Source organism: Takifugu flavidus, chromosome 12 (genome assembly GCF_003711565.1).
Source record: "Takifugu flavidus isolate HTHZ2018 chromosome 12, ASM371156v2, whole genome shotgun sequence".
Lineage (NCBI taxonomy): Eukaryota > Metazoa > Chordata > Actinopteri > Tetraodontiformes > Tetraodontidae > Takifugu > Takifugu flavidus.
This window is the reverse complement of record NC_079531.1, coordinates 7,220,143-7,238,850: the sequence shown is the minus strand read 5'-3', so window position 1 is coordinate 7,238,850 and position 18,708 is coordinate 7,220,143. Positions and strand designations below refer to the sequence as shown.

The following is an 18,708-nucleotide window of genomic DNA, read 5'->3' as shown; positions in this document are numbered from 1 at the left end:
TCTTCCCTCCTGTTTTTTTGCTTCATTAAACCGTCTGGGTTTACTTTTAATTCCTGTGTCTGTCTGCCTTCTTTGGGGTTCCGCCACACTTGACCGCCAGTCCTCTCGAGCTTAACAGAAAGATCAAGCCAAGATGAGTCAAGGTGGAACCCCGGGGCAGCCGGGCGGCCCTAGGACCCCCACGTTACCCTCCCCCCTCGAATGAAGAGTGGAGGCCCACTCTGCCCAGCTCTCCTCCCTTCAGTCGGAGCTAACCAAGGCCTTCCCCACAATCCAAGGGGAGATTTCCGAGCTCCTCCCAGACCACCTCCAGTACCCTTTCCGCCCTCTCCAACCAGATGTCCGCCATGGCAACCGTTTTGGCTTCCATTCTGCAGAAGCTAGGCAGCGACCCCGGCGGGGCGGGGCTGCCATCAGAACCATCTCTCCCGCTTTCTCCCCGAGCCGAGCCCAACCTTGCCTGCCCCCGTGTGTTCGGCGGGGATTCCGACCTGGGCAAGGGGTTCCTCCACCAATGTGAGCTGCTCTTCCGCCATCAGCCCTCCAGATTTGTTTCCGACGAGGCCAAGGTTGGATTTATAACCTCCCTCCTGGCCGACAAGGCATTGAGCTGGGCCATAGCTGCCGTCGACCTGGACCCCCGCCTCTCCTCAGACTACAGCGCCTTTCGATGGGAGTTCAAGGCCGTGTTCGAGCACCCCACCTACGGTGAAGACGCCGCAAGTCGTCTGCTCGCTCTCCAGCAGGGGTCACGGTCAGTTGCGGAGTACACCCTTGAGTTCCGCATCCTGGCTGCAGAGAGCCGCTGGGGCGAGACCGCGCTCCGTAGCGCCTATCGACGGGGCCTGAGTGAGGCAATCAAGGACCTGATTGTGAGGGACCGCCCCTCGTCACTCAACGAGCTGATCACCCTCTCGCTCCAGATGGATGAACGACTACGGGAGCGCCGCCAGGAGCGCGCCCAATGTGCGGGCGGTTCTACCTGCCAACTCTCCCACCGCACTTCCTCTGCCCCTGACTTCTCCCCTACCAGCACTGCCGCCCCACCTCCTCACATCCCCTTGCAATCCCCAGCTCACTCCTCCCCCAGAGCCGGAGAGGAACCCATGCAGATCGGCCGGTCCCGTCTCTCACGGCAGGAGCGGGAGCAAAGACTCCGAGACCAGTTGTGCCTGTACTGCGGAAACAACGGCCACTTCATCCAAGCCTGCCCCGTCCGACCAAAAGGGCCTGCTCACCAGTAGGGGGAGTACTGGTGAGCCGAGCTGTGATTCCCCAACCCACCGAGCAACACAACCGCCTCTTCCCCGCAACCCTCTCCTGGGATAAGGAGTCTATTCCGGTGAGTGTTCTCATTGACTCTGGGGCTGATGAGTCCCTGATGGACTTTTCTCTCGCGCGTCAAGCTGGCATTCCCCTGGTTCCTCTCGATCGCTCCCTGTCCCCCCAGGTGATCGATGGCCGCTCTCTGGGTAACATCACGCATCGCACCATCCCACTCACCCTAACACTCTCGGGTAATCACATAGAGAGTACACGTTTCCTGGTTTTGCATGCCCCCACCGCTCCACTCGTGTTAGGAAGACCGTGGTTGGAAAGGCACGACCCCCACATCTCATGGGCTTCGGGTCGGATCCTGGGGTGGAGCGTGGCCTGTCACGCCAACTGCCTTCGCTCCGCCCCCTCTCCATCCAGTAATCCCAGGCCCGCGCTCACTCCCCCGGATCTCACTGGTGTTCCCCCTATCTACCATGATTTAGCCCCAGTGTTCAGTAAGGACAATGCTCTGTCCCTTCCCCCTCACCGGCCCTATGATTGCCCCATCGACCTCCTCCCCGGGGCTCCCTACCCCACGGGTCGACTTTACAATCTCTCCATCCCAGAGAAGGAGGTGATGCGCAATTACATCACAGAATCCCTTGCCTCTGGTATCATAAGACCATCTTCATCCCCCTTAGCAGCAGGTTTCTTCTTTGTAGCCAAGAAGGATGGCGGCCTGAGGCCCTGCATCGACTTCCGCAAACTTAACAACATCACCGTTAAGAATAAGTACCCTCTTCCCCTGAGTTCCACGTTCGAGCCTCTCACTCATGCCGGGTGTTCACCAAGTTAGACCTCCGCAACGCTTACCACTTGGTGCGGATCAGGAAAGGGGACGAATGGAAGACCGCCTTCAACACTCACCTCGGGCACTTTGAATACCTGGTCATGCCCTTCGGCCTCTCCAACGCCCCCGCCGTCTTCCAGGAGTTGGTCAACGATGTGCTCCGAGACATGATCAACGTCTTTGTGGTGGTCTACTTGGACGACATCTTGATCTTCTCCCGCACCATGGAGGAGCACCACCAGCATGTTCGCCTGGTCCTCCAACGGCTTTTGGAGAACCGACTCTTCATCAAAGCCGAGAAGTGCGTCTTCCACTCCGCCTCAGTGGGGTACCTCGGCTACATCGTGGAGGAGGGGCGGGTGCGCGCAGATCCGGCCAAGATCCAGGCTGTGGTGGAGTGGCCACGCCCCACCGACCGCACTCAGCTTCGCCGTTCCTTGGGTTCGCCGGGTTCATCCGGCGGTTCATCAAAGGATTCAGCCAAGTGGCTGCCCCTCTCTCCGCTCTCACCTCCACCTCGCGCCCTTTCACCTGGACACCAGAGGCTGAGACCGCCTTCTCGGCCCTCAAGGACAGGTTCACGACGGCTCCGGTGCTCGCCCATCCAGACCCCACTCGGCAGTTCATTGTCGAGGTCGATGCTTCGGACGCGGGCATCGGGGCAGTCCTCTCCCAGCGGTCCGAGGCAGACCAGAAGATTCACCCATGTGCCTACTTTTCCCGCCGTTTTGATCCGGCTGAACGAAATTACGATGTGGGCAACAGGGAACTTCTGGCGGTCTATGGAGCCTTGGTGGAGTGGCGACACTGGCTGGAGGGAGCAAGACACCCGTTCCTTGTGTGGTCGGACCATAAGAACTTGACTTATGTGAGAACGGCCAAGAGACTCAATCCCAGACAGGGCCGCTGGGCTCTCTTCAGTCGGTTTGACTTCACCCTCACTTTCCGTCCAGGTTCCAAGAATATCCGGGCTGATGCCCTCTCCCGCCAGTTTCCGGAGGAATCCCCGGCGCCCCCAGGGACCCTGACACCATCGTTCCCCCGGCCGGGTCATAGGGGTCATCTCCTGGCCGATCGAGACGGCCGTCGAGCAAGCCCAGAGAGACGAGCCAGATCCTGGGAACGGGCCTCAGGACCGAATGTTCGTGCCTTCCTCCGTCCGGCCGCAGGTGCTAGAGTGGGGCCACTCCAGTTGTTTCGCCTGCCATCCTGGCGTGCGTCGGACGGTGGAGTTTGTGCAGCGGCGCTTCTGGTGCCCAACCTCCAAGAGGATGTTCGGGAGTTTGTGGCCGCCTGCACGGTCTGTGCCCGCAGCAAGGCCTCCATCGCTCGCCAGCAGGCCTTCTGCACCCCCTTCCCGTCCCCAGTCGACCCTGGTCTCACATAGCCCTGGATTTTGTGACGGGCCTCCCCGTCTCGCAGGGGAACGACACCATCCTGACCATTGTGGACCGCTTCTCCAAGGGGGTCCACTTTGTCGCTCTCCCCAAACTCCCTTCTGCTGCAGAAACTGCTGAACTCCTGGTCTCCCACGTCGTACGTCTCCACGGGATCCCCCTTGACGTGGTCTCTGACCGTGGCCCCCAATTCACTTCTAGGGTGTGGCAGGCCTTCTGCAAGGGGATTGGGGCCACGGTCAGCCTGTCCTCTGGGTACCACCCCCAGTCCAACGGACAAGCCGAACGGGCCAACCAGGCTTTGGAGGCGGCCCTGCGCTGCGTGACCACCAGCAATCCTGCCTCCTGGTCCAAGTTCCTGCCGTGGGTGGAATACTCCCTCAACGCCATGGAGAGCTCTGCTACTGGTATGTCCCCCTTTCAATGTTTCCTGGGCTACCAACCCCCTCTGTTCCCCCAGCAGGAGCTGGAGATCGCAGTGCCGTCTACCAGGGCCCATCTCCGCCGATGTCGGCGCATCTGGAAGACTGCCCGCAAAGCCATCTTGCGGGCCACTGAGCAGTCCCGGCGTTCGGCCAACCGGCGAAGGAGGCCGGCCCCTGCTTACCGGCCTGGCCAGAAGGTCTGGCTGTTGGCCCGGGACCTCCCCCTCCAGACCTCGCAGACTTCCTCCAGAAAACTGAACCCCCGCTACATCGGTCCCTACACCATCTGCAGCATCATCAACCCCTCTGCAGTCCGTTTGGATCTCCCTGCCGCCCTCAAGGTTCACCCGGTCTTCCACGTCTCGCTCATTAAACCCTTCTCCACCAGCCCCCTGTCCCCTCCTGCTCCGACTCCACCTCCCCCACAGGTCCTGTCGGACGGAGAGCCGGTGTGGAGCGTTAACAAGCTGCTGGCGGTCCGCCGACGGGGAAGGGGCTTCCAGTACCTGGTGGATTGGGTGGGTTACGGCCCTGAAGACCGGAGCTGGGTGCCCCCATCCTATCTCGCTGACCCCTCCCTCCTCGAAGACTTCTACCGAGACCACCCGGATGCTCCTGGGCGGTCGTCCGGTGCCTCCCGTAAGGGGGGGGGGGGTACTGTTGTGACTCCTACTCTGGCCCCACCTCCTCCTGGGCAATCAGCTCAACCACCACCACCTGGGCCCTCTCCTTCAGCTGCACCCAATCCGTCCAAACGACTCTGCACTCATAAAAGGCTCCTATGCACTCAGGCCAGTGCTTGATCTTACTGATGTTTTTTGGCAACACTTCCCGTCGACCCAGCATCTCTCCAGGCTCCCCAGCGACCCCCAGCGCCTCCCTGTGTCTTCCAGCGTTCTCCAGCGTCTCCCCCGGCTCCTCTGCAACCTTCCTAGCCCCTCTTCCTCTTCCCCCTTCCTCGGACGGATTTCTCCTGGCCTCTGGACACTTGGACTCCCCCACGGACTCTCGCCCCTGGATCTCGGACTTGGTTCGTCTGCCGCATCACGCACCTATAGTTTGTCTCGGCCTCTCTCCTCATTTAGTTTCTTCCCTCCTGTTTTTTTGCTTCATTAAACCGTCTGAGTTTACTTGTAATTCCCGTGTCTGTCTGCCTTCTTTGGGGTTCTGCCACACTTGACCGCCAGTCCTCTCGAGCTTAACACTGCCCGCTGTAAACGGAACTGTACGGTTCCGAGGGTTCACGTCCTCCCCCTTGGTTCTGCATTCTGGCTCTGCTCAACCCAATCCCCGAGTCTGAAACCCATAGACTTTTTTTGGGCCCGGAGCCTGAAGAATAAACTGTTTCCTTGTCTGCCTGAGTTCCTGTTTGCCCATGCACTAATAAAGGTCACTACCAACGGTCCCAGCTTTCCAGAGTGCTGCTTTTGGGTCCAAATTGTACCCAACACACCCAGCGGGCTCAGAACTGAAGAAGCCTTCTGGATAGAAGGCAAAACGTCTTCAATAGAAGAAACACTGTCCAGTTGACAAAGAAAACTACCTTGGATGGCTATGAGGGGGAACCCAAAAGTTTCACTCATGCTTAGTTGGCCCAACTCCTGCATTGGCCTTAAAAGGATCTGACCAGATGGGATTTGGTATTTTACAAGGGTGGGTGGATTTTTTTCCTCATTCTTTAGTTGTGTGACACTTTACAACACACACACAGAGAAAGAAAAATAGACAGTGGCACAGGGAGAGGATGAAAAAGTTCCTTTTTTGGTTTTAGCCAGTTCCGGTCTTTTAGACTTTTCTCAGCCTGCTGTTTGTCATTTAAATTCACATGTGCGTCCATAAGAAGGTTAGTTGAATCAGACAGACATTCAGCACGGCATATTTGCTGTTACAGTGTGGTATTAAGATCAGTGTGTGTTGTGCCATTGAAGTTATTTAGTTATATATTATCAATTGTTGCAAATCCGCACAGAAATGAGTCTTTCTATTGAAATACCAGCCTGGTTTTTCTTATTTACCTCAGTTTATCCTTTATGCTGTGTAGTTCTCTGCTGATAGTCATTTTATGTTATTCGTACATTTAATTTCTGTTGTTTCCACTGCTGAAACTACACACGTGTCATAAATAAGTGAGACCTTCATGACATTTCAATTTTGTTAACTGTGGCCTCAAATATGGGGCGTGTAATGTTTGACATCAATGTCCCAGTTCATTGTAGATCTGTCACAATTGATGCCTTTTTTTTTGCATTTTAATAGTTTTTGCATTTTCAATATTTTTTTAACTGTAAATATTAGTATTTTAACTCAACAGCTCCCAAATCCAGTGGTCAATTGAGTCAAAATCAGTGTTGGATGATAGTGATCTGTGCACAAGTTACACCTCCTCTTTTTCCATTTTACTTTTTTTTTTTTTTTTTGTTGCATTTTTAACATTTTTTTGTTTTGAGTAAATGTAACTGGTGGAACTCTGCGTGAACTCTTGGTGAACTCTTGAAAAAAAAGATGACCCACTGACGATCAAAAACAGTACAGTTCACTCCATGGAGAATCCCGTGACAGTACACAGTTGGCGCAGCCAGAGTCCGGACGGGTCGAACGGCACCAAGTGTAACTGGTGGAACTCTGCGTTGTGTTTTAATGAGACTCTCGTGTCCAGGATTCTCTTTTTATTCTGGCAGCAACAAATAAAAATACGAACAAACAGTTAACAGCCCGCTTCCGTTCCTCTCCCATGAGAGTATATTGCAAAAGGGGAGAGGCGGAAGGATCACCATCACTTTTATAGGGGACACCACAGAAGAATAAATGCAGGACACCGGAAATTCTGTATAGACCATATTTTGTGTAATTAAACGCCCCATAACATATTATGACACAAAGGCCCTGTTACATAAATATTAGCAGTTTAGCTCAATATCTCCCTTGGTCAAGCGTATTCCAGCCGTCTGTAATGTTTGCAATACGGGAGTTCTTATAAAGTTCTCTAAATGAGTTGCACTCTACCGAGAGCGAAGGAGAGGTCTACCCGGAGACATACACGGAGACAATATCTGTCTCTTCACCGCGGTGGACATTTTTCCCTCTTCTCATAACTACGTGGAAGGTATTTTTGGATTTCATTTTTTAAATACGTGGAATATATGGAAATGACTTCACCGTATCACTACATTTTAATCAGCCTTTATGTTCATTACAATTTTTACCTGTGTTTTCATGTTTTTGTGTTGTATATTTATGTGTTAATTTATATTTTACAACTCTGGAAGCAAATGCAAATACATTTGTTTCCAAATTTCATTGTCTTTAATATCATTGTGCAAGGACAATAAAAGAAGTCCAAGTCTACTCCTAAGGTGGTACGCGTTAAGGCGAGAGATGCCACCTGTCATGAGGGCTGCCAGGAATTGCTGATAACCGAATGAGAACCACCACCCGAGCAAATACGAGACGACAGCACTGACACTCTCAACAAATTTCATTTGTTACTTTGAGGAGTTCTGTTGGCAAACTAGATTGGAATATGAAAATTAAAAAAGTATGAGGAAGTATTCATCCCTGAATTTTTGCTTCTACCATCCAACAACACAGCATTCACTTTTATCTGCATTTAATTTTTCAGATCATAAAATGAGTTTTCACCATGGACAAAAGAATTTGGCAAAGATTTATCTGAGATCTTGCAGGCCTCTTGCAGGAGTTGTTACATTTGAAATGTATATGGCATCTGTTTAACTCATTTTACTCTTTTAATAATATAAATTCTAAATCTTCATATATTTATTTTTTTACAGCGCGCAGTGAGTTCTTTACTGTATCAAAGCTTGTATTTCTCGAATTCGAATTCAGAATGAAGTTGACCCCCACATTTCATGTTACACTCCAGTCCACAGGGGGCGATATTGTGTGCATCAGTCCACCAATTATATCCAGCGAAGAAGAAGAGGAAGACCTTACTGCTAACTGCTGTTGTACACTGGAGGGAAACGTTGGTAAAATCGGTCAGTATATAAAAAAATATATATATTATTCTTATTTTTACAAATGGCAGTTATTTTTAAATGAATAGATCTTGCTGAGTTGTAAAACATGGATATAGTGTGTTATTGCTAACACGCACACAGTGCTCAACGATTAGAGGAATGAGTGTAGCTTCATCAATTTTTTTATTTATCATTTAATGTTGCGTTTTATTAAAAAGCATCACTGATTTCCAATCGTATCACTATCATTTAATGAGTTGGAAAAAATCATTGTCGCAATCTTTTGGTACTCACGCTAAAACATTCTAAACCCCTGAAACAACAATGCTAAATTGGAACCAAGTTTTTTTTTTTTTAACGATTATTGAATTATAAGTCCTTCATTTAACAATTGTTTGTTTCAAATGACCTGTATATTCATCTCATGCAGCTATTTAGTATGAAATTAACATCTTTTCACATCTTAAAAAGTGATAGCATGCATTCAAATTTGTCATGCTTAACATCTTGAATGTTTCAATAATGCATTAATTGATGCTTTTGAAAAAACTCTTTCAGAAATATAAAACTTCAGCATGGCAGTGCCAGTGTCGGTGATCCGCCTCCCAAAAGGTCCCGACCCCAACAGTCGTGGATTTGACCCCAACTCGCCCCGCTTCATCGCTCTGTGCCGCACCAGCATCCCCACTTCCATCCCTTCAGATGCTGACGCCGAGCAGCTGCAGAGAGAACAAAAAGCCCGTTCACAGCTGAGGGAGAATTTCCTCCGATGTCTCCTCTCCATGACCGGCAAGAAGGTTGAGTTTGACATGCATGAGAACGTAAAAGTGGAAGCCACGTTTGGAGCATCGGACATTGATGTGCTGAACTTCCAGGTTTCAGACCTGCACACTCCAATCGGGGTGCAAAAAGAGGCCTTGATAAGATGCCAGGATGTGATTTCATACACGTTTGAAATTTGAGTGTCACTGCTCTCAAGCAGAAAGTTTCTAAAAGTTATTTTTGAACTTTGTGACTACCCAATTCTTGGCCTTCAGCACAAGAGGGCGTTGTTTCACCACTAAATCTGCCCTGACAAAGTCTTCTGAAGAACAAATTATATTATGATTTTTTTCTAAAGATTGCCAGTATTTTCAGAAGATGAGTACCAACAGCAACATTTATTGAAATCATTTTCTAATGCAACAGTAATTTGGTCAGAAGTTATTGCAGATTTGATAGACTGGTGTAGGCCACAATAGATATCGATACATTGTCTGTTTCTTTTGTAATATCAGTTAGGTGAAAAGTTGCACTTTGTAGTCTTTTCTTTTTTTCTGTTTTTGTATCTGCACAACCAATTTGGGTTTTATTTGCGGAGGGAATATAAAAAAAAGAAAGAAAGATCTTTACTGTTGTGGTGTTGCTTTGTAATTTAACCTAACCAAAAATGGGGATTTAGAATATTTTAAGGTTATTCAAGGAAAAATCATTTGTTTGGTAGCTCTGGTCCTGGAGATCCAGAACAATCTTCTCTGAGTGAGTACGTGACAAAAACTACCAGTGTGACTTGACTAAGAATGGAAAATAAATTCTGACTGATTCACCTCCAATTTCTCTGTAATGCTCCCACCCCCAAGACTGAGCCCCGATCTGGCAGAGACACATGTTTGGTTCTTCGTCATGGTTGTAACGGTCGGAAGCGGGACTGGTCATCGATTAGCACCGGCCTCTCAGGAAGAAGGGGGAGGACAAAGCATCAATAATATTTAATCTTACTAAAAGGTGTATTTTGCGAGTTCTCAATAAGTCATTTTATTTGAGTGCCATTAGACGGTCGCTCGGTGCCCGTGTCTGGTTTTGTACCTGAATTATCTGACCACTCAGTGGAGGCACTCATCAGTGACTCATCCAGCTCCCTCCTCTCCCCGTCACTCCAGATCGCCCTCCCTAATCCAAAACATGACTTAAAGATCGCGTGACGTCACCGAGCCTTTGTGATTTAATCAGGAAGCCCTCAAGGACGAGCAATGATAATTTCATATACACGGCGGGGTTGTGCAAGCAGCTGCTCGCTCACTTCTCGCCCCTGCGATGATCCTCTGTCACATCGGTTTGAGCTTTCTCTCTACGTCTTCTCGCAGACGTATATTCTTCGCCGCACTGACGTGGAATTGTCAGCATCATCATCATCAACAACTAGGCTTTGGATTTGTGTTGAGCTGCTTTATATATGATAGGATGTTGTTTTCATGCATTTTCTTTAGGAATGATTTATTTATTTATTTTAAATTAAGACCACTCACTGTTGACTGATTTAAAGGTAAAAGAGGACTTTGTCCTAACTCGTGTTGTCCTTGGCAGCTTCTGACTCCTCATGATCTTCGTGTTTGCTGCCTTTATTGTTGATTTTGTATGGATGATCTGGGGCTTGTGTCCCGGTGAATGAGTCTAGAATTCTGTCATATGTTCAGAATGCACCGGTGAAGGAAACAAAGCGTTCCCCTCGAGACCACAAGATCCTTTGAAAGCTGGATTTGGATTAATGCGTTGTCGTCAGGAGAACACACTGTCATAATGTTATCTACTCTTATGGCTTTTGTCTTTCCTGACAGTCTGCTGCTGCAAGATTCCAGTGGAAAAACATTCCTGCCACTCACCGTGTGTGTGTGAGAGACTTGTAGGAATCTGCCCAGTATAACACTGCTGGCCAACAGGAAGCACATTCTGCTACTTCCTGTTTGTGGCCCTGTCGCACTTCCTGGTAGGTGTCTGATAACTTAGAAAACCACTTAATCACCCCCGAACCTTTGCCAGTAGACAAAAATAATCGGACAATGACCTAATGGTTGTGTATTTTTAGGAGGAGCAGACGATCCCAATGACATTTGAGCAAATTGCGCGTCTGCTCAGGTAGCCGCGGGAAGGGGAGGGTCCTGAAGGGAACACCAGAGGTGTCGTGACTGCGCTAATGAACACTCATTAAGGGAGAGTACCGGTAAATGTTGGGAGCGGCAGCATTGCCTGCACTGCATTAGCAAAACACTTCTGAGCTCAGGACTTCAGGCATCTGCCAGAACTCTCACACGATGGATGTGGCACTGCCGTATGAACCCGGGCCTGAACACAACTCCCTTGGCTTATTTATCACGGCGGATGGTTGTCTTATTGAGCTGCGACGAATGGTCGTCATTGAGTCATTAACCCCTGGACTGCTGTGGTTAACCAGTGTTGCTGGGGCAACCTTGTGACCTCTGACCCAGCCACCCTGCAGTCTTGAGTCTAAATCTGTAGGACATAATTGTGTGTCGAAGGCATTCGTGTTTTTGACGTATGTGTCTGTTCTCCTCTTCCTGCCCTGCCTCATCCCGTCTTGTCCTCCTTTACCCGGCTACTCCTCCACAGGAGGGTCCCCCATATGAGCCCGGCCCAGTTCACAGTTTCTCCCTGCTAAAAGGTCGTTTTTCCTGCCACGGCTGCTTGCTCGGTGTTTCTCGAAAGCACTTCTAGAGTCAATCTTGACTGAATTATCGAACACATTCATTTATTGTCCCAGCACAAATGTCCGGGTGACTAGTGTATAAGTGCAGGACTCTGGATTCCAGCAGGCAGCTAACATTGCTGTTGAAATTCCACTTCCTTTCATTTGTGCAAATACCAGTCCCGGACAGCCTCAACAGCCGGTCAACATTGCTGCTGTTTAGGACGTTTCTATGGCAACCCAACGTGTTGCTGCGGCGATTATTGGTGATGTTTTCCTCCAAACATCAGCCAGACGGGCTCCCACTGTCTGAGTCACCTTCGTTTCCCAGGTTTGCCTTAATTTCTGCTGCTGGAGGGTGCTGGAGGAGCTCCAGTGATTGTTCAGGTGGCAGCCTCACTTCCCCAACTCGAAAGGACAAAGAGATAAAGCAGGCTGGCCCGGCAGCATGGCAGAACCAACATCAGCCCCCCGCACAAACATACCACAGAACCTGCCAGAATTTTCTATTATTTATGTACGTATTTACTGCACATCTGCAACAGTATGGCCCATGTTCCCGCAAAGGCTGTGAAAGGTGCAAATATTCGATAAATTGGGGGGGCACAGTGGTGTTTAGGATGCCACATGTTTGCGAGGACACACATGCAGAACTGGAGTCTAGACAGGAAGACATAGGAGAAGGTGGGAGGAAAGGGAAGTGCTCATTAGAATGAAGATTAAAGTTATCTGCATTTATCTATAGAAGCTTGTAAATGCTAGCATGGCCCACTCCCTGTCCCACAGGAGTAAACACAGGAAGATGCTGCTAATTAGTGTCTGCGATGGCAAAGCCCCGCCGAAATCAGTCATGCCATCATCTGCTCGGCACGGGCGGCCTGTGGAGCTCGCTGTGAGAAAATGGAGCTTTGAGATTTAGCTGAAGGACTTTTTGCCCATGATTTGATGTCACAACTGCCTCTATTTATCCCCCCTCCGAAAATACTGCTTAGTACTGTATATACAAAAAAGTCGTTTTTCAAAAAGAAAAACTGCTTCACACGCACGTGATTCCCATTATATTTTAAGTTTTGAAGTACTTTTTAAGGCAAATATTTACCCTGATACCATGTTTATAATCCTTGGGAATAGACCTCCTGCCAGTCATTACCTATACATGTTGTCCCATTCTTTTAATTAAGTCTAATTCGATGTTAGAGTAATTGTGCTTACCTATAGTGTCAGATTCAATGAAATATTAAAGCATAAATCCTGCCAACGCAATAATTCCTCAACAATTCCATCCCCAGTGAAGCCGCTGAGCCAAAAGTCTTTATCCAAACTGTCCCTGCAGTTTGGAGACATTATGACTCAAACCATCTCTGGGTAAAATTTATTTGACGCTCGCTTTGAGACTTAATTCTGTTCCATCTGATGACATTGAGAAATGGGATTTATGGCCTGTAGTCCAGCCTGCCACCAGAGGGCTAATTGAGATGTTCTGGCTTCAATTTAGGCTAGCTCTGATGTCATTTGACTTTAAATTCCACGCATGTCCTGAGCGGCTGTCTTTATTCTCCTTCTATCACTACTTTTGAAACATCAGAGGACAACTTGATTGATTGATTGTTTTATCAATAGCCTTGTTGACGTGCAGACTTACAGGCTTCTGACATTTTTATATTGATATTTAAAGGACTGTGACTAAAAGACAGCAAGCAGATTTTAGCAACCGGACGTTCTCAGGAAAAGATGGAGAAATAATCATATATAGGCCAGCTAAACTTCAAAATGCTAGCATTGAACTTTTTCTCAGGGTTACTGACACAAGGGTGCATCATTTGTATGTTTACTCCTTGTGATTATTTATGGATTCAATTTATATTTAGCCTCAAACGCACGTGGATTTGTCTGAGCGTAGCTACTGGTCAGTAGCCACACACAGACACCGTAGTTGGTATCATGTCCGACTGTTATCGGGCTCATTTTAACCTCATCCTTCAAAGGCTGCGCAAATTGCTGGTTTCCCCCCAGAGTGGTCAGCCCCACGCTGTTGAAGCAGTTTCCATTTCAGTGCTACAATCCTTTAATTAGACTAAAATAGGAAGTGGTGTCCCGTTAGAGCTGTCCACATGCCCAGTCCCAGTCCTGACTTCCACTGGCTGTGCCCACTCTTGCAGCAAATCATTACTATCCACATCTTTGGTGGGGGAAAGATGTGCTGCTGTGTGCAGAGAGTATTGCATTAAAAGATATGCATGTTTGGGAGGAGAGACGGCTGCATTTAGTGGGGAAGCTGCCCCAGAGTGTTTGGGACGGGGGGAGGTGAGGGATGCAGTCTGCAATCCAATCTGGAAGAATATCGCATTCTTGTGAAAGTTTATCTTCCTGTGGCCATTAGGTGAGTCTGCAGGGTAGAACAACGTTAGCTGGTGCCGACAGCGAGGCAGGTTTAGGACCAGCAGTATGGAATGTACCAGTTTTTGAGTTTATTCCGCCATTGTTACCAAACAGAAATTATTACCTCAGGGATGGCGGCGTTAAGGGCCTGAGTCTTGTTTTGCTCTTGGTTGGGTCCAGAGAAGGTGTGACTGGAGACAACGAATAAATTCAAGGACCAGTTTAGGTGTCCCGGGCCCTTGGGAAGGGCTCTTAGCGATCACCTGGGGACCAGACATTAATCCAAGATGTGGATGTGGGTATGTCCACTAAAGTCTCAGAGCAGTCCCCCCTCCCCAACTCCCATCACCTGCTTCCCACTGTGGACACAACCCGGCCCACAAACACTTTAAACTTCCATCCAGTAGTGGCTGGAACTACCGCTTTATTTATTATTTTCATAAATTCAAACCAACTCCCCACATATACAGATGTCAATCTGCGCCTTGCTTATTTCCTTCTGTCCTCCTCTTCCTTCCTTTTATTCTCCGTCAGCAGAGATGATTTACTAGAATCAGGGACAAGGACATCTGCCTATTAGCAAGTACCACTGACGTAGGCATTACCATCCCCACCTCCTTATTATCCCTCCTTCCTCATCCGCCTTCTCCTCCTCCTGCCTTACTCAAATTGGGGTCGTCACCCTTTCATCGCGCAGGCTGGTGAATCATCACTGGGACTCGCGCTGCCTAGGATGCTTCCGTCCTCCATCCCAAATTACCAGGGTAACCCGACATTGTCTGCTCTCTACTGTCACATCACTCTGTCTCACAAAGAGAGGAGCGAAGGAATTAGAGGTGTGTGTGGGGGGGTGGAGGAAGACAGAAGTGTTGCTTGATGGCCTCCACTAACGTCGCCGCTCCGTGCCTCCTCTGTGCTTCATCAAACAGCCATTCTAGTGTTATAATCTCCTCACCTCACCCCTGCTCCTCACTTGTCTGCATTAAGAGGAGGGACAGGAAGTGGAGGAAAATGTGTGAATTCCTGGAGGCCTGGATGACGTCTAATTTCTTTACTGCTGTTGACCTCAAAGGAGCTGCTGACACTGAGACGGGCTATTTTAGCTCTAATCAAAGTAAAATAAAAATACAGATGCGGGCAGAAGATCGACATGCTGATCTAGTGTACCTCTGCTGAGAGAGGGCTGGATCAACTGGTCAGCATGTGTGAATACAGATAAGGCTCCAATCCACATACATCAACTCTGGAGGGACATATGCAAGTGGGGGTGATATTGGGAAGAAATGATCAAATTTACAGTATAAGGACCAAAAGGATGACACACACACGTCAGAGTCAACAGAGGTTAACCAGCGGTCGGTTTATGTCATGACCGGCTTGATAGGAGCCTAAAAAATAGGTGATTTTCATGCCTTCTCTGCTACCTACACCACATAAGCTCTAAAATTCCATGTTGTTGCTACATGTTTCAAGTTATTGACCTACTAAGCTTTTTTCATAACTTTGGGCAAGAAACTGGCCTGCAGCCCTTTTTGTTGAAATATTGTCCTCACCTGTGCAAACACAGAAAACTGTTCCAGTTTAAGGATTTACTGGTCAAAGGCAAACACACACAGGCGCTCAGGCAGATGAGGGCCGTACTCAAAACCACCTTATCCATCCAAAATAGGCCAGTGCACATATCCAAGGGTACAGGAGGCAGAAACTCTAGATCGAAAGAGCAGGACGTGTTGAGTAAACAAGTTTTATAGCAACATTCGGAAAGACACAGCAATGCGCTGGGCCTCGCAAGACTAGAAAAGCCAACACAGGAGACTGAATTATACAGAACCACCTTTTGAAATCAGGTGTTCCGGCTTCACATGTATTTCTGCAAAGATAAACCTTCTCAAAATCTGATTACCAGAATTAAAACTGTAGCGGCAACGTTTATGTTTCTTGCCTGTACTAGCCTGACTGAGAACCCCCCCTTGTGTTTGACCCCAGGGCGGTCGGTGGTGCTTACAGAAGGACAGAACGGAGGGAACAGCGGGATTGTATTTGTGTATATTACGTGTCTGCGTGTGTGTTCGCAGATGCAAAAGATAGGTTGCAGCTCGGTCCCTCCTCACTTTGCTTATTTACTGATCGTGTCTTGATTGATAGCGAGATCTTCGGTGTCTATATCTGTTCAGCCACTCAAACCTCTATAAAGAGGAGACCCTCCTCATCTCTTCTCCTCTGCCAATAGTTTTAAAATGAAGACTCTTCAGTTAATTTTTCCATTTCTTTTCCCTCCCCTGGTGCCAGAGAATGTAAGGCTCGTGTGCCCTTTTCCTGATGTAAACTTGCCAGTTCTGTGTCCTGAAAGTGAAGTCTTGTTCGCTCTCCTCAAGATATCAACGGACACAGCTGCTCTTTCTGGAAAGATAGCTGCATCCTGCCAGAGATAGCGACACTGAGATAAATCACCCGATTCCTCTCTTTGAACCCGCGTTTTTCACATCATACGACCGACTGGCGGCGTCCTCCATCTTCAACCGAGGCGCTAACTCGCGCTTGTGCACGTAAACAAAATAAATGATGGCGCAAAATCCCCTAACAGGCCTGCAGACAGAGCAAACCAATAAACTACGACTGGAGCTGGAAACGCGATGCCCGCAAATGTACTCTAACCATTAGGGAGGCTAAAGAAACATTCCTCCTCCAACCAACCACCCGTAGGAAAAAGAAACACGCAAAAGGATGAGTGGAACATCCTATTTAGCATGAATTTTGTGGTCACGGCTGGGGGAAATGTTACTGAAATAGTAGCGAAAATGAAACATATCCTTGCGATGCTCCAGCTTGTACAGTAAGTTAGGAAAATATGGGAAAATATTACATCCAACGTCAGGTCACACTGGATTGTTTCTGAAACTAAATAACAAATCAAAACATGTGACTTTATAAACAGAAATCAGCTTTAGGGGTCAGGACTGTTTCAGTGGACAAGCACATGGCAGAGCTGTTCATGCAGCTGCTGATGGGGAAAAAACCTTCAAAACTATGTTTTTTTCCACATTTTGTTCCTCCCAAACATCCAGAGTATGTGGAAATGTGTTTGACCAGATGACCTGCTTCGGGATCCAAGGAGGTTCTGAGCGGCGTGCGTGCACTGCAGGCTGCACCTGGACACATCTGGATCGGGGAGTATAGCCCCGCGCTGACCCCGGCACATCTGGAGCCTTCACGCGGGAAGATGAGCGGCTACTTCTTCAACGCACAGGCCAGCAGAGAGAAGCAAGCGCACCGCGCAACTGTACATTTGTTATTTATGTGTATTTAAATGCCGGGTTTGTTGTGAAGGTCGGACCCCTTTTATCGAGCCGCCGCGGGTAGAAATACGATCAGGTGCAGCTGTTCGCGGTACATTTTATCCCCGCTGAAGAATCCACCGGCGGTGCCAAATGAGACGTCTCCACAGCGAAGCCGGAGCCTTGCACACACTCGTGTACCGGCGTTTGCAGATGTTTTCTGAGGCTGGTTCCCTCCTCCTACAGCTGAACTCAATCCCGTCCACCTGACCCGGTTTAGGCTCCCACAGCCGAGCCAGAGGTCCCTCACAGACACACGCTCGCTCCCCCCGGGAGACGATCAACCTCGGATCCATGTTTATGGACTGCGTAGGTCCAAGCCCGGACCTTATTTGCCCTCTTTCACTCTTCCCCCACCAGAACATGTCAAGAATTGTCCTCCTGATGTGTGTAATAACTTCTTGCACCCATTTTGAGTCATTGTTCCGCGGCTCCACTGTCCAACTAGATGGAAACTCAAACCCATTCAGTCACTCCTCTCCTTTAATCTGCCATCAGTCCTCACCCATTGTGATTATACACCTACCTCCCGTGTCCTCCGGTGTAATCGCTCCCCTTCGCCGCTGCTCCTCAAGGAGCCTCGTGGCATCTGTGAGATATTTCCCGCCCGCCTTACAGTAAACTGTTTGCACGCATTGTAATTGTCGGCCATGATGAGAGGGCGAGCTGCAGGTGTTCCTGTTTGGGTTCGAGCACCCGGCGTGTCTTATTTTTGGGAGAAGTCGTGCAGATCGTGGGACGTGTGGGCTCAATCGCTTGCTTGTTTATTTATTTCACGTGGCCAATCACCAGAGCAGGTTAGTGTCAACATGCACGGCCTTCTTCCTGTTATGACTGACCACACACATATATGCATACACAAGCCTGTAACGTACAGATCTGCATGTACGGCAGTGGCGTTGGGTAAACATCAAGGCTGTCACTTTGCTTTGTGTCATCAATGTAGTGTTGGACGCAGAGCAGCCATTTCAGAGCAGCAGTCTTAACCAACAAGGTTGTTTTTGTCTCTTGTCATCATAGACAGATAATCGTGTTAGTCTGCCTGTGTGCGCGTGACAGAGAGAGTGTGTGTGCGCGTGTGATGGCGTGTCCATTCATCAACTCACTCAAGGACATTTAAACAGGGATGGACCTGTCTTTCATTCAGCCTCCCACCCACACACTCCACAAACCACTCCAGCTGCTGAACAAATTCATTCAGTGATTCAGCGACCGCAGGGAGCACACACACATGCACACACACGAACATGCACTCACCATCTGCCAATATGATATAACTGCGTGTGTGTATTGGATGTTTTAATTTTCAGCCTTTTTTTGGTTTATATGTATGTCTGTTTATGCATACATATACCTGTATGTGTGTGTGTGTGTGTGTGTGTGTGGGGGGGGGGTCTGTTCTCAAAGATCTTTCTACATTTTCATCATTCGGCAGCTGCGCGTGTCCATGTGGTCCCAGCGTGCGTTGAACCCCCTCATCAGGAATGGGACATCTTTATTTTAGTGGGCAATTAGGAGTCCTGAAGTGAAATAAATGATCACTCTGCAGAGACCACCGGCGAGTCTCGGCTCGCCAAGCCAAAGAGCTTCCATCCTCTCTGCTTCCACGTGTCAAGGAATCTCCC

The 18,708-nt window shown here is 48.8% G+C and overlaps 1 protein-coding gene and 1 long non-coding RNA gene across 2 annotated transcripts; both read left to right on the top strand.

Annotated features, from left to right (window-relative positions):
- The first annotated feature begins 6,475 nt into the window (after nucleotides 1–6,475).
- LOC130535311 (uncharacterized) lies at nucleotides 6,476–7,477 on the top strand. Its single transcript, XR_008953086.1, has 2 exons — nucleotides 6,476–7,032; nucleotides 7,251–7,477. It is a non-coding gene; the product is annotated as an uncharacterized LOC130535311 (long non-coding RNA).
- A 335-nt stretch (nucleotides 7,478–7,812) lies between these two features.
- gemin7 (gem (nuclear organelle) associated protein 7) lies at nucleotides 7,813–9,501 on the top strand. Its single transcript, XM_057050303.1, has 2 exons — nucleotides 7,813–7,927; nucleotides 8,468–9,501. Exon 2 carries the CDS (start codon nucleotides 8,485–8,487, stop codon nucleotides 8,869–8,871), a length of 387 nt encoding a protein of 128 aa, XP_056906283.1. The 5' UTR covers nucleotides 7,813–7,927; nucleotides 8,468–8,484; the 3' UTR covers nucleotides 8,872–9,501.
- The last annotated feature ends 9,207 nt before the right edge of the window (nucleotides 9,502–18,708 follow it).

Excerpts from the sequence above, each read along its gene's own strand:
- gemin7 (XM_057050303.1), top strand. The coding sequence starts at position 8,485 with ATGGCAGTGCCAGTGTCGGTGATCCGCCTCCCAAAAGGTCCCGACCCC.